The sequence below is a fragment of the Strongylocentrotus purpuratus genome, unplaced genomic scaffold (assembly GCF_000002235.5).
Source record: "Strongylocentrotus purpuratus isolate Spur 01 unplaced genomic scaffold, Spur_5.0 spur5_scaffold_5, whole genome shotgun sequence".
NCBI lineage: Eukaryota > Metazoa > Echinodermata > Echinoidea > Camarodonta > Strongylocentrotidae > Strongylocentrotus > Strongylocentrotus purpuratus.
In genome coordinates, this window is record NW_022145611.1 from 20,068,443 (window position 1) to 20,084,217 (window position 15,775).

At 37.8% G+C, this 15,775-nt stretch overlaps 1 protein-coding gene across 9 annotated transcripts in view; it reads right to left on the reverse strand.

Annotated features, from left to right (window-relative positions):
• Positions 1–259: 259 nt before the first annotated feature.
• Positions 260–15,775, reverse strand: part of LOC115917881 (prospero homeobox protein 1-like) — a 37,572-nt gene continuing 22,056 nt past the window's right edge. For 7 of the 9 annotated variants that reach the window (XM_030999026.1, XM_030999018.1, XM_030999022.1 and 4 more), the window contains 3 exons: positions 11,730–13,355; positions 6,035–6,251; positions 260–616 (listed from right to left, as the gene is read on the reverse strand). In XM_030999026.1, coding sequence (XP_030854886.1) covers positions 275–616; positions 6,035–6,251; positions 11,730–13,201 — 2,031 coding nt within the window. In that variant the 5' untranslated portion in view covers positions 13,202–13,355 and the 3' untranslated portion in view covers positions 260–274. Of the gene's footprint in view, positions 617–6,034; positions 6,252–11,729; positions 13,356–13,466; positions 15,145–15,775 lie in introns of those variants that run through there. The other 2 variants (XM_030999024.1, XM_030999027.1) reach the window with 2 other exon arrangements.

The following is a 15,775-nucleotide window of genomic DNA, read 5'->3' on the forward strand; positions in this document are numbered from 1 at the left end:
GTAGAGGTGCAATTTGTCCAAACAAAGCGATAAACAGGGAAACAAACAACACATAATCAAAACAAAAATGCACAAGAAGAGGCACAAAACAATATACCATTTTTAGTATGCATTCAATTTCAGGTAAATTTTCCCAAATTTGCTCAAGGTTTCCTGAGATTGCAGCAATATGTAAACAAATGGATTGTCACAAACATAGAAAGTCATAAGCTATTGAAGAGCAAAAGACTTTGATATGGAAATGACAGAAACATCCTCAAATTTGAAGACGTTTTTAATCGCACAAAAACACACACCAAAAAGGACTTACCGTGAATTCATTGCTCTTGTTGTAGTGGAGATTGAGGGACCGGTAGAGCTCCGAATCCCTGGTCACCTTGAGATCTTCGGCGGTCTCGACATTGTCGCTGACCGACTGGCGGGCAAACTTCTCCATCTGGATGTAGTAGAACTCGCGGAAGTTGCTGAACCACTTGATGATCTGCGAGGTGTTGTGACGGTTGAACTTGACGTCGGGGAAATGCTGGCGTAAGAGGGCGGAGCTCGGGTAGCGGGTGAAGAAGAACATGAGCTTGGCCTTACGCAGGTGGGTCGGCGTCAGGGTGCAAGTGATCGAGTGCAAAGGAGTTAAGGTAAATTTATGATAATATGTACATATTAGAATTACTTGAGATTGAAAGGCAGTGATTATGGCCAATTCTTGGGATTAAAGATGCTAGACTATAATTAACCCCTTCTCTATCATTTGATAGAATGAACTACAATACATATGTGTAATACAAATATTGTTTACATTTCCATCAAGTTTTAAAAACATATTTGATTACAAGTGCTGATAAAGATATGATAAGATGTGTCTAAAAATATATAAATGAAATGAAATCAAGAATATAATTGGGGACACGGCCTTGAAAAAAACCCAGAAAAGAAATGAAGCAGTAAGATCTCTCAGCAAACCCTTTGCATTCGGTACATGCAATTCATCTTATTCCTTTCCCAGGGCCCCTAAATGAATTAAGCAAATAATTCCAAACAAAAGAGAAACCATTTATCATACATTCCAACCTTCAAAAAATTGTTAAAATCCTGCTCAGGACAGACAAATATTTTGCAAATCCGACAAAAATATGAAAGATAAGAAAAACACCCACCATCCTAATAGATAAAACACAGAGCAGATGTAGTAAAACATGACCAAGCAGAAACTATTCCTTACAAAAAGACATGGTGGATTGGTATGAAAAGAAGGCTTTTCTATTTGTGCCAGTTTGGGTGGCGAGAAATTCAAGGCCATTTTCATCCTTGGTTTCCTCCACACATTACTTGTTTACACCTTTTCTTGCACTGCTGAGCAGCCTTCGGGCAAAAAGAGAATATCTCACGCTATATACCAACTCAAAGGCAATGAATAAGATTCTTATGTTTGCTTTATGCTTCCCTTTGTGTGGAAGAATGCATGGTTTACTCTGCTTTTGGAGGAGTTTCAATTCACGAAAGTTTCTTTAAAATGTAAGACCAAGTTAAGGCACTTGGCTGGCGGAGAGCGGCAGGTAGACTTGGGAAGGAACTACAAAACAATGTTAAGCCTCATGTTGACTGTTCTTTGAGATTTACAGAGTCATGGAGATGAAAGGGAGATAAAGAACAACATAAAAGAACAGATACATTCCCACGACACGTAGAAGATTACACAGCACACAACGCTGACATGATCTTTTGTAGATGATGGTCTTTGTGCTAAATATAGAGAGACAGAAAGACAAGGAGAAAGAGAGGAAAGAGAGAGAGAGAGAGAGCAGAAAAAAAATAGAATGAGAGGAAATTAATCAGAGTGTAATGATAATGATGGAAATTTAGCGGGAATGATATGGTGGGAGCTGGAGGAGAGGTGATTTGCAGCACACAGGCCGAACAGACTTGTCGTTACTTTTCGACGCTTGCTATCAATTAGCCTAATCAGAGGGGTCATGCATGGCCTCTCACATATCCTGCATTTTTGATCATTTAATGAAGAAAAGAGCATCCTCCCCGACATCAATTTGATGAAGTCAGAAGTGAAACATTTAGAGAAGCTCAGGGGACCCCACCACATCACAAACAAGGCAGGTCTTCCTGTCGATTGTTCTCTCTTATAGTCTTGGGGCTTTCTAATCTACGAGCAAACAATAAAAAGATGATTGGATATTCAATATGGAATCCTGGAAATTTTCCTTTTCTGGGAGTATTGGGGGCGAGAGAGAGGTGGAGGAGGAGGAGGAGGAGGCTAGTGGCAGAGGGTTGAATGAGGACACCCAGGCCTGGGTAGCCATGTAGAACCGGCCGATGTCGAAGTCTCATCTAGAAAAACATGCGGCACAAAAGCAAAGTCACAAGCTGATCCTCAAGCTGTGCTTCGGCTGCAAGGTAGAGGCAACAATAAGGGTTTGAGTCTGTTACGGATGAAGCGGCTTCTTGAAAGGGACCCCTGGCAAAAGTGCAAGAACCTGGGACGAGATAAGCTAAATGAAGGCAGAGGGCTGATCTTGAATGGGCGTCGGCACTCAAGTGGAAGAAGGACGTAGTGGGAGTGAGAGCCCAATACCCCCAAAGATCAGCGACGTCTGAATAGGAATGACCACACAGGGCTCATTCTTCACCCAGTCATAAAGATTAATCGTTCTATGATAAAAACAAAATAGGACGATGAGATAGAGATATATAGACTTTAATCGATCTGGAGTTATGATGGAGATCCACCTCACAAAGGGTCTCGGTGGGAAGTCAAAACCAGCATCTAAAAGAACAATTCTATTCTATGAGAAAGAAACTAAGCAAAAGGTAGGAAAGTGGCATAATAGCTCGGGGAAAATACGGCCTTGTTACCACAAAAACAAATCAATTTTGTAACCATTGAAAGAGAATAGGACAAAACCTGGAGTCGTTTATATAGGTCTTTCTCACGTTGACAAAGCATGAGATTGAGAATCGCATCTCGCCATGGAGACAGGGGCCTTGTCTTTTGAGAAATCGGCAGAAAACGATCAATTATATCCACTTCCTCTCTATTTCATTGAGAAGAAAGAATTATCTACTTATAATTGCTTATAAAGCTGAGGTTAACTATTATCTTCTTTCTTCATGGACCTAAATCTACAATAAGTTACTTGGGTTTAAAGGTTTGATTCTTCTTGGCAAAATATTCCTTTACAGAATGGAGTACAATTAAAATCTTTAGCCAAGGATGGACTGAATAAGATTAATGCCCTATTTAAAAAGGGAAGCTTTGATTGATGATATTCTTGCAACATTGATAAAAATCAATCTTTTTGGGAGAGATATAGAAGAGAGGATTGAGAGAATAGAGAAAAGGAAATCGTGGTCAGAAGAAGTATAACAGATGATGAATCTTAAGGTTTTTGGTCAAATACAACAAATTTGATACATAAACTCAGGAAATCCTTGTCAAATGACCACAGCACTAAAGATAAAAAGAATGACAAATTTGGAATCACCACAGAACCATCAACCCTATGATGGGAAACCGGAAAATATTTATTTAATCCTTTATTTTTTTCTTCTCATTTTTTTCTTTATTTCCTTTCTCAGCTTTTCAATGATTCAAAATTTGCCCAGTTCTTTACTCATGTTTCTTACAAAGTCTGAGATGATATATGAGTTATGTTTTTTTCCTCCAAATTTCCAAGAAAACACTGTACGATGAGTTGATCTCAACCGTGAAATGTACGTCTTTGAAATCTCAATAGAATGAAAGCGAATTATTTTCAATCGGTTGCACAAAAAAGGAAAATAGGAAAGGAAATAATAAGTGGAGGCCTTGTGAAAGGTGCACCAAAAAAGGCCATTCCGCCTATTTCATTCGCCATTTCTTGGGGCAGTCTTAAAGCATAAGCAGTAGATCAGGCATACTGAAGCCTCTACATTACCCTTCATGCCTCGTAAAACAAGAAGAATTCTCAAGGAAATCGGGGGGACAAAAATGCCTTTTGAATCTTTGATGTGCATATGAACAATAATTGAGAAATACTTTGGCCCCAAATCAGACAAAAGACCTAAAAATCCTCAGCGGCCAGATAAGAAAGGACTCCTCATTTCTTTTTTTTTTGAGGTATGGCGACAAGTTCAATGGATTCAAAGACTGGCATTGAAGGAGAGTATATGAGGCGATGCCGACAAGAAAGTACAATGCCCCCTCTGACAGTCATCATCATATCAGCCAAGATTTATGAATCAATTCAAACTTTATTTCGTCAATTTCAGCTCAGTATGGTGAGACCCAATGAGCAACACATACACTTGAGAGTACGGGTAGATGGGAGGGAGGGAGGGGAAAGAGAGACAGACAAGAATAAGAGATCAAATGAGACCTGTCTGCTCAGTCTGGGATGGAAATGAAATGACACAAAGAAAGAGAGAGAGAGAGAGAGAGAGAGAGAGAGAGAGAGTTAGAGTAGAAATTTGGAACATAAAAATATGGTCTATGGGATAACACATCAAGTTTTAGGCAAACAAATCTTTAAAAATACTACATTAAAACGTTAACAGGCATAAAAAGACAAAGAAAGGAAATGATAAGATGCAAAAAAAGAACCGATATCCAAGTGTCATGAGCTAAAATTTAAAAAAAAATGACAAAAGCTAACAGATCGCTTGATATATCAATTGAATAATTTGTTATTTCACAGTATCATAACATTTTGATTTATTTATGTAACCACAAGCACCCAGTCTATAATACAAGAGATTGTGACATTTATCATCAATTCATCAACTCTAGGAATTATTTTAAAGTTATGAACCTTGAGACTTCAATTTATTATCTTGGAAGTATATGCATGAACTGAAAATAAACCTTGAGACAAAGTGCATTGTCTAATTCAGTGATCAACACAGTTCACACACAACAATGTCAAAAGCGAAAACAATCGAGTCATGCCAAGATCGAGTAGAGTGAGCTAGAGAAGCGATGATATTATTATTATACCAGTTTTCATTTCCAAGTGAGACAATGTCGCCGCCGAGGAAGATCACATGATATTGCTGTTTGGTTTCCGAGTGCTTACTTGGAGAGAGTCTTGAGAGAAACTCTGACTGGCTTGCTTGGCACGCAACTTCCTGAGTGATAGCATTACCAGAGAATAGATCCAAAACATTGATCTCAAGTGACTTCCTCTGCATGGCTGACCGTCAAGAATCTTGTCTAGAAACTCTATTTTTGGTGGTTACGTTCGGCCCGCAAGTCGTGGGAAAGGAAGGAGGAGCAATCACAATAAGAAAATGACCGCACGCATTAAATTTTTCATTGAAGAGAGAAGAAGAAAAGAGGGAAAATGATAGAGAAAGCAACAAATATGATTACCAGATGGGGCCGATTTACTGGCATTGTGTTTATTTCTTGTAGAAACTGTTGACATTAAGCTTCATCACGGCTGCTTGAAATAATTTGGGGCAGTAATTACCATCAGGTGATTATTTCTATTATCTTCTAACCGAATAGGAATAGGATTTTTGGCTGATAAGGACTTTCTTTTCTTTTTCCGGATAAAATGTGTCACATGCTAACCTGATAAAAGAATTCTTACAATGACTTTACATTTTGTTTGTACTTTTGATGTCAACTGAAGACGAACTACATGAACCATAAGAATAAAAGGAAAATGAAAAAGTAACAATGAAAACATTTTCTTTGGAGGGGTGTCATTATCACAAAAACTCATATCGTATTTTGTGGCTTTGCTTTATCCTAATATCATCATTGAAAGGGGTATTCAGCGGTTCTTTGTCATCCTTACAGCAAATTATACAAGTTTGCAATATTTATTAAGAAATAACTTTATATTTTCACAAATTCAAACAAATAGGAATTGTGTTCGCTTTGCTATCATTTCATTAACTAGAACTTGAAGAAAAAAAACCCAAACAAGAAAAAATAACAAAATTACGGATACATTATACAAGAGTAAGTTGGATAATTTTTTTTATATCAAAACATGAAAAATTATTATATGTTTAAATGAAATATATATGGAAAGGATATTGTTCCGTTGACCGGCGAGTAGTCAGAGAGATCGGCCGAGCTGGGCCTGTCGTGCATGTGAAGCGGTGAGGTGTCTCGTCCCTCTGGCTTGACCATGGAGTAGGCAGGACTCTCCCCAGAAGAGATGTGGGAGAGGTCACCAGGAGAGGACCGGTGGTCACTCAGGTAGTTCAGGGGCGAGAGATGGGAGTTGGCGATGAGAGGACTTCCTGGGTACCTGTTAGGGGGTGATAAAACGGGTGGATAAAAGAATTATTGAGTAGGATTATTGGTAGAAAATCTACATGTTCAATGATGTCTTTAGGTAGAAAACAGAGAGGAGAAAATGGGAGTTAATTAAGAGAGGAGAGAGAGAGAAGAGAGAGAGGAGCAAGAGAGAAAGAGAGAGAGAGAGAGAGAGACAGAGACAGAGACAGAGAGATAGAGAGAGAGAGAGATGGGAAAGCATTCGAAGCATACAGGTATATGAAATCATATCAAGAAAGTACAAAATACATATTCATGTATCATATGGCATGTCTTGTGTCTTGAAAAAGGAAGAAAGAAAACCTAAGGGGGAACCCAACAGTACGTTCTTAAGTTCAATGAACAAGGAAATGATGATCAATTCTGATGCGATAAAGTGTCACCTTTCAAAAGAACTTTCTTGCATCCAGATACTTGCGTTACCTTGAACTATATACCATGGTACTTGACTCCAGGTTGTGTATGATTTATTGCGATGGGAAAGGAAAAGATAAATATCGCTGCCAAGTGTTTTTCAACTCATGAAATGCTATTACCGATGGACGATATGAAATATTCATATAACCATATACTTCCAGATGAATTCAAAAGGAAATAAGGAACATCACTCATAAACTACTAACACAGGTGAGCATATTGCTGAAGATGGGTTATAAATATGTCATCGCATAAAAGAGACAAAATGGGGAGTCTGCCTGCAAATGAATGATCTTCCAAACAATGCCGGCTGCAGATGGGATCATGGACAACAATAATAGATCCCTTCTCTTTCTAACACATCAAATCCATCAAAAAAGAACCCAAACGGAAGAAAGGAAAGTGAAAGAAAAAGCAGGACTCTGTACAGATTTCCTGAGAAGATGTTTTCGCAACGTCAGACTGAAAAGCCCCTACGGCGGTTCTTCGCACGCCAACTTGTGATATCCTGTATGAGCATCCTAAGAGATATGTTTGCTTGCTTGCGGACCAGGTGAAAGACTATGGTAAGGGGACAAATTGTCTTAATCTTCTTTAAAAAAGCCAGGAAGGATGCAACCTACACATAAGAGACCATTGTACATAGTGAGAATCAGGGCAGGAGCTGAAAGCCAAAAGCAGAAGGAGAAAGAGAACAAGAAGAAAGGCGAGGACGCTGGGGTGTGATTATGCCATCCATTCAGGTGTCATTATACAAGTCATGGCATTACTGGATCTATGTTTTGCAAACATATGCCGTTCATCGCACCCTATCTATGTCAGGTCATTTTTTATTTTCAAGACTTCAGTTTCATGTTATTTCTATTCCCCCATAAAAATCAATACATGTATGTGTGCACATTATACAGGAAATCTATACTGGTAGTTTATCTGGCCTTCTATTCCACCACTGCAAAAAGTACTTTCTAGATAAGCTATACATTTGCAACGCTAACATTAATATTTAAAACATGAAATTTACATATGACTCACTGAATTTCTCTCTCTTCCATCTAGGATAGCACTTTAGATGACAGATATGACATAAGATATGGGAGAGTATGTCTGAAAAACTGTAAATCATCTTTGCTACTTGAGAAAAGCACAGAACTAAGACGTAAGATTTTGACCTAATCCAAAGTAATCTTGGAGTGCGTGGGAACATGAGATAATATGAGACATCGGTACACATGCTCAAGCTGTACATATATAGGAAAGCTTGTAATACTTTCTCCTAATCTCTCTCCCCTAATGCCTGCGATGAAACTTCGCATTTTGGAAGGAATTTTGTTTTAATCACACTTAGAGTAGCCAAGTCATGGCAGAGCATTTTTTGTTCCTGTTTGGGGATTCCTGACAACCGTCATGATATTAGAATTACTTGAGATTGAAAGGTAGTGATTATGGGCAATTCTTAGGATTAAAGATGCAAACATTAATTCCATTTTATCTTCATTGGAATTACTCAGATTTCCACACAATCTAGAAAGCAAGGTACCGGTAAAGTGGTTAAGCTTAAAAACCCAAACGTGCGCACTAATGAGGACAATTTTCAGATCTGGAGATTGTTTAAAGAGAGACTCAAAGCATCTTTTTATCCTGCAAGATTGTTGGTGCATGCTTGCTTGGTAATGCAGGCAATCATGACTAAATCAGAACCTGATGGGGTAGTCTGTAATTTCTGATGACTTAATTGCTCACTCATTTCAGGCAAGTCACATAAAAAATGAAAATAAGAAGCCAACTAGTTGGGACTTGGATTCATTTACAAGAATGCACTTTTTAGGGTCATAGCGACATGCAGATACTCTGTTTTTGAGGATAGGAATAATTGATGTCACTTTCCTCCCCATCTTTTATCCTTTTTTCTTCATTTTTGTAGGAGCAAGTAGCTCAACAAGTAAACTTAACTGACAAATACAATGAAGTACTTCCTATACTAATGAAATACTGCACAGGGAATTCCTTTTGTATTTGACAGGCGGAGATAAATCCTGCGTAAGTCGGTGATTCAACTGCAAAATGATTGACGCTGTTTGCGAGGCGGGCTCAAAATAGAGCAGAAAAAAAATGAGAAGCTCCGATGAAAGTTGAGCTGTCTGCACTAAGATTGGCTGATCCACGGAAAAGTCTTGGCAAGATTCTCGGATTAGGAGACATCGTGACAATTAAGAAATGAATGCGTCTTGTAAACCTCAAAATATGCTCTTTTCAATTTTATTCTGTTGGCCTTCTGCATGCAGGATGTGGTGAACTTAAATGATTTTTGGATAAATGCTTTTCTGATCATCTCTAGGAGCCAAAACAGACTGAGATTTCAATTGAAATACAAGAATGAATTTGATAAAAGAACTGGAAATGGTCTATTAAAGGATTACTGTCTGGTGAAACAAGATTTATAGTACTTCAACTGAGATATTATTCACCTATTCATCTTATTTTGATGTTTCAACACCCAAAGCTGTTTTTAAAGGCCTACTAATGACATAACGCACCAATTAACCTCAAAATGAAATTCTCTACATGGAAATTTGGGCTGCCAGCACTAAAAGGAAATTTTAATCTTCTGCAAATTGAATGCATGAATGATTGATTCTATTTTCCTTCTAATAGGGATAATAAATATTTGTCCACTTCAGTCAATAAAGGAGAAGAATTTGCCAAATATCTCTTTTTTCTTTGTTCCACATGATGATAAATCAACCGGAACATTAAGGGGAAAGAAAAGGTAAAAAAGCCCTCACCACATATTTTGATGGTTTCTAATTCTTGCCCAAACAGGAGATGGGTCACACATACTGCACATCCAAATAAACAGAATCACAAGAACGTAATTCAGTGAATCATCACTCTGCCCACTGAACTTGAAGTTTGCAAATATTTTTGTATCAACCCTTTATGCCACATTTGTACAATCTTTTATGACCAGAGAAGATCAGGCTTTGTTTTAATAATGCTTCTCTTTTTTTTTTTTTTTTTTTACATCAGGAGAGCTTGTGTCATGTTTTTCAGCTGGCTAACATTTCACACTTTGAATGGATAGTGAAATGTTACTAAAATGAATGAAGTCATTGACAGAATGAATGGTAAATTGCTTAATCAAGTCTAGTATCTATCATAATTTCAAAGATATTGGTAAATAAAAAAGAAAACCCGCTTCCTTTTGTAAACTCTGTATATTCAAGAATCATAACGGAAATTGAAACAATCTCTACAATCATCCGTCTTTGACTTGATGCCTCCCACTGTGGAAGTATTTAAGACTAGACCTCATTCTACAGAAAAGAACGAGCAAACAAGCCCAACGATTACTCCTATGACAAAATAAGAGGATAAATACCTCAAATAAATGACTAGAAATCATCATTAAACACTTGGGTTGGTATGAATAAGGATAGATGAATAAACACACTTCCCAAATTCCCATGCAGTGAGTGATAATGAGGAATGATATCCTATTTCTATTGAGCCAGAAAAGAATATTTAAAATGAAGTTGCATCTCCTCTATTTACAATTTTTGATAGCTTAACAGCTGGCATCGTTGTGAATTAAAGGATAAGTACTGCTTTATGTAAGCCCACGACTTAAATAATATCATGAAATGCTTACTACAGGCCCATTTGTCAAAAATCAATTTGTAAAAAACATTTTTTTTTTTCGGTAGAGAAGTAAAAACATGCAGAGTAAATGCTGATGATAACCGTTAAAGTATATGAGAAAATTGAGAATTCACATTGTCTACAGTCCATAGGAAAGGAAATAGAATATTAATCTTAATTTTTTTTTATGGAATCAACAGTTTTGCTAAAAACTATTGATGTCTATTGATACCAAAATTATAATTCCCTGAACAATTATCACACAAATAAATATCACTGAATATACTTGCATTTTGAAATACATCATGTCACCCTTCTTACATACACACACACACACTAATTATTAATACAATTGTCTTAGTAATAATATAGCCCTACTAAAAATGAAGGTGTATTAAAACTTTTTGGGGGAAGAAAAATGTTACTTTTAAACCATACATGTCTTATACTTGAAATCCTACGTTTGAGTTAATCACCCTTTGGGCCATTATCTGTATCATTATTAGTAAACATATGGAAGAGACAGGTCTATAAATCATGGCGGTATTGAGAGCGTTAACGAACAAGATGACGGGCTGGAATAAGAGAGTTTTCTTGTTTAGGGTTGGACTTGTTTTTCTCTTGTGAAACGGTAGCGGATTGCAAATAAACAGGTGGTGAGGCGGAGTGATATCCATCATACTTAGTCAAAGATAAGTGCGGAAGAACTTGTTAATAATGAATAATGCATGGAAATTTTTTTAAGTATTGACAATATAAAGGATATTCAGAAGAATGAATCAAAAATCACATTGACTGGTTATAATTTTTCAAGAATTATGTGGCATTTTCATTTCAACAAGATTACACTTTTATGAGCTGCTTCATGTATCGTAAACATCTTTTGACGGTATGTGCACTTTTGGAAGATGTACATGTAACAGGGGAATTTTAAGAACTGATATTGAAGACGATACATAATGCATGTTTTTACACTGTCATCGATTAATTAATTACTCACTCACATGATATTCAGAGTCTTTTTTTTTCCTACCTTTTTTTGAAGTATGAGAAATATGCATATCAATATCATGGAGGCTTGTACCGGTACTAGTATGAAATTCAATATTGTTCATTTATAACTCCCTACAGCTTAAAATTTCAAATAGCGCAATCAATTTACATCTGCTGTATGTGCATGCAGTAATTGGGACTTCCAAATGCAACAAATGATTTCATTCAAAGTTCTTTTCTTCCAATTTTTTTACATGTTCAATCATTATTTTTTATTCATGGTTTATCAATTTTTTGGCCCCTGTGATTTCCCCCTACGATATTGTCCTGCATATTAAATCATGATATATAAATAATTAGTGATAATGAAATGTTGGAAAAAAGAAGAATTTATTCTTACATATACCTGAGGCTTTCAAAATGGTCCCTTGGATCAGTCATGTTGGGGGTCATGAAGCTAGCAGCCAGAGTAGGGTGAAGACTGGGGTTGGGGATGGCTACCGAGGTGGGTAAGCTCACCGGTAGAAGAGGCTCTGGTTTCATGGGGAAATCCCCGGGGTGGAAGCCACCGCTGGCATGGAAATGCCGGTGGTCGTTACTCCTCACCCTCTTTCTGCTAGGGACCACCAATGACATTGCCTCTGTCTGCTGCTGCTCCAGCGGTGTAGGGAAATGCCTCATGAAGAAGCTTGGGTGGATGAGGGTTGGAGGGGGAGGTGTTGGCTTGCACTCCTGGGCTGCTGGGGCAGGAGGGCTAGCAGCATTCTGGGCTAGTACTGGATTTCTGGCCTGGTTACTATTGATTTCAGACTTAGTATGGGTTGAGTTGTTGTTACTTGCATTTTTGCTGCTGCCGCTTTTCGTTAGTTTATTCATCACAGAGTCTACTGCATTGAGCAGGAGAGGTGGCAGCTCTTCTTTCAGTGTTTGTCTCACAATATAACTTGTTGTGCGATCAATTAGAACGCTACTTCCATCTGCTCTCCGTTTCCTATCATTGCGATGGCGAACTGGTGAGCTGTTTCCACTGACCCCATTCACCTCATATTTCTGAATTGCACTACCTGTGTCAATCGGTTCATTTAAATCATCCATGTCATCAGAGTTGTCCGATAGATTTCCATCATCTTCTATATCATACATGTTGAGGTATTTCTCCTGAAGTGTGTCCAGCTGCGTTTGAAGATGCGATAGGATCCCTTTGAGCTTAGTTTTTTCTTGTTTGCGGGAAGGTTTGCTTGGGGAGTCTTCATCTCCGGAGTCCCAGCGCTGGGGTTGTGGTTGGTATTGCTTGCGCTTTGGTTTGCGCAGACTGTCTTCCAACCCCACAGGGTCCTGGGCTCCGACTGCTGGTGGTGAATGCCTCATGCTGGTGATGATGTTTTCTACTCGGGCACGCTTGGCTTTGAGACTGTCTGTGATGGTTTCTTGAATTGGACTGGTTGATCCGTTACACTCTTCCCACATTGCGGTTTCTGCAGTGGGCATGGCTGTGGAATCTCCACTCTCACTGGGTACCTTGGCGCACTCCAACTTTCTATCTTGCCAATATCCACTAGGTTCAATATCTGCGCTCTCCGCAATATCTTCTTCCGAATAAAGCAAACTGCTGCGATCCTCCGCCACTCTGTCCTGCGCAAATGAATCTTGTGATTCTGTATCGCTGCACAAACCGACGGACTTGGCAGGACTGCTCCGATTCAAATTTAACAAGTTTCTCAAAACTTCAGAGTTGTGTTCGACATTTTCCTGGAACACACCGTTGATGCTGGCAAAGCTGTTGACTTTTGTGTGAGGATTGCCCCTGGGTAGACCCTGATCAGCTCGATGTCGCTTTACTTGGCGACTGGATGCATCCTCGACCTTAGACATTGGCTTGCCAAACAACGTCAATGTCTCCTTGACTGTGCACAACTATGCTACACTGAAGCTCTTGACTGGTCCAACGTCTCTGCAGTTGGAAAGGGAGGTGTGAGTAAATTCCGTCAGCTGACAGCTAGAACTTCACTCGGCCGCAAATCACTCACTGTGTGAGGAGAGAGAGAGAGAAAACACCGGTTATAAATAGGCTAACAATACCGCATTCTACCTGATAGGCAAGTATACGCATTCATAATCAACGAGCAGATTTAAGTACCAGATGCACTTTTTTTCAGGGGCATGCAGGCAGGGAGGAAGTGAGAGCCCGGTAACACACGTCTTACCCAGATGGCTTCTTACTTCTTTATGCCTGCCACCAGCAAGTCTCGCAGAAAGATCGTTGGCTCGCGATCTTCAGCCAATTGTTTTCACCATAACCATGATACTTACTTCCTCTTTCCCTGGTATCCCGTACACAACCAAGGAGATTGGATTGTGGGAAATGAGGCGCTGAAGACCAAGATAAGGCCTACTTTACTATATCCGACTTCGCTAACCATCCACTACTGGCAACCAAAACCAAAAAGATATCTAGCATAATACTCATTTAACCCTCCTGAATGAACTATTTCAGATTTCTCTGCACAACTCATTGGGGGTTAAAGTACTTTCTAGCATAGCAGCAAGGACACATTAAGACCCTGCTTAGTACTCATTTTGCTACAGAGTTGCTACTTCCTAAATACAATTGCAGATTACGTTTCCTCTTCAGCATGATGTCACTAGTTGATATTGTGGTTTTTTTTTCCTTTCTTATTCTTTTCACGGGATCACTACTTTAGTTAGAGAAACAAAGACGGTTATCATAGGCGACTTTGTGTCTGGGAATTTTCCAAAGCAGCCTATTGCCTTTTGTAGATATCTAGTAAAAGTACAAGCTAAGGAAAAGGGCTGTATCCTTATCAGAATGGATAAACATAAACATTGATCAATCTGGCAAGGACCAATAGTTACCTTTCTTCTTTCTTTCTTTTCTTTTCTTTTTCTTTTTCTTTTACCACGAATAATGGTTTCATAACACTTCGTTTTGCATCCTGTAGCTTCAAATTTAAAAAGTGCATACCAAGTTCATGAGTTTTTATAAAGTAAATGGATCAATACTGAACTGCTTCAATAATCACAATATTATTTTAAGGATACAAGTTCTCTACAAAAGTACTTGAAATGAATTTATGTTCTCAAAGAGTAAACAATTTTTCAAAATTCACTTTTTCTTTTTCAATGCCTTCTTTGTAAATACCATTTTCTAGACATGTGCTTAGACTCTGGCCTTCATGAATTACAACAACAAAAAAGTATTTACATGGAACTATTCCATCAAAGAGTATTGCTATTTATTAAGGGTATCAATAAAACCAGTGGACAAATCTAATGACCCTATATTACACTGTGGATGTCTGGAAGAAGGCTTGGTTCTTTTGTGCGCTAATTCTTATGCCCTTGTCAAACAATAGTGATCTCAAAGCTTTCCCATTGACCAGTAGCCCTGGCCCGAGATGACCGACCGACCATCTGTGTGGTGATTAAACCCTTACAACATAAAAGATGGAAGTGTGGCCATTTATTTATACAGAAGGGATATTTATGTTTGTCCAGCTTCATTCTAAGAGTTTACAAAACTTGTTTTCTTCTTATCCTTCTTTCTCAAGTAGTATCAAGAAAATGAATAATTTATCTAATTATTTCTATTCTCAAAGAATATAAGCATGTACATTGTAAAGGAATACTTTATGTCTGCTTTCAAGGCAATATCTATAAAAAAAAATGTTAACAAATCTTTATTTTCTTTTATTTACTGCATTCTTTGTTGCACAGCTTCTTGCTGAATTCATTCAATCACTATAATCTCCCCCTCTGATTTTGTGTGAATTGAATTGCAGTCTTTTGCTGTTTCTCTGAAGCAACAAACACTTCATATATTTAATTCAAGCTACATTCCTTTTAAAACTTTTAAGCATGCACTTCCTTTGGTTTCCCTGTTTCTAAACTTTGTTTTAATGTAGGAGAAATAACACAGTAAAAGTACTGTGCTCTTTTACTTTGTGTTTTATTCTACATAAAGATAAGAGACATTTCCTGCACAGATTTATAAATCCCCTAAACAGACAATATTTTCTTAAGGAATTCACTTTGTGATTAGATTATCCTTAAAATTACCTTCCAAGAACATAATCAAAATAGCTTTAGGTTTGCTTTCCAACACTCTAAATACAAAATTGATTATCTACAAACCTCTTTCATTTGATATCCTTGCCAAAAATATGAATGAATACAATGATTTTAGTAACCCTACAGATCTACTTTTACCTTGAAATTTATTTGGACACAGTGTGCCAAAAAACTGAAGTTTGACATGAAAATGACCTGGAATTATGTCAAAAATAAACATTTGATTTGAAGTGAACTAATTTTAACATGGTGTTATCAAAAACCTAAAATTGTGATTATGTTGTTCTATTAGGGCAAAAACAATGCCTGACACTGATAGTCACATTATTTTTTTAACATTATATTTACAAGTATGTT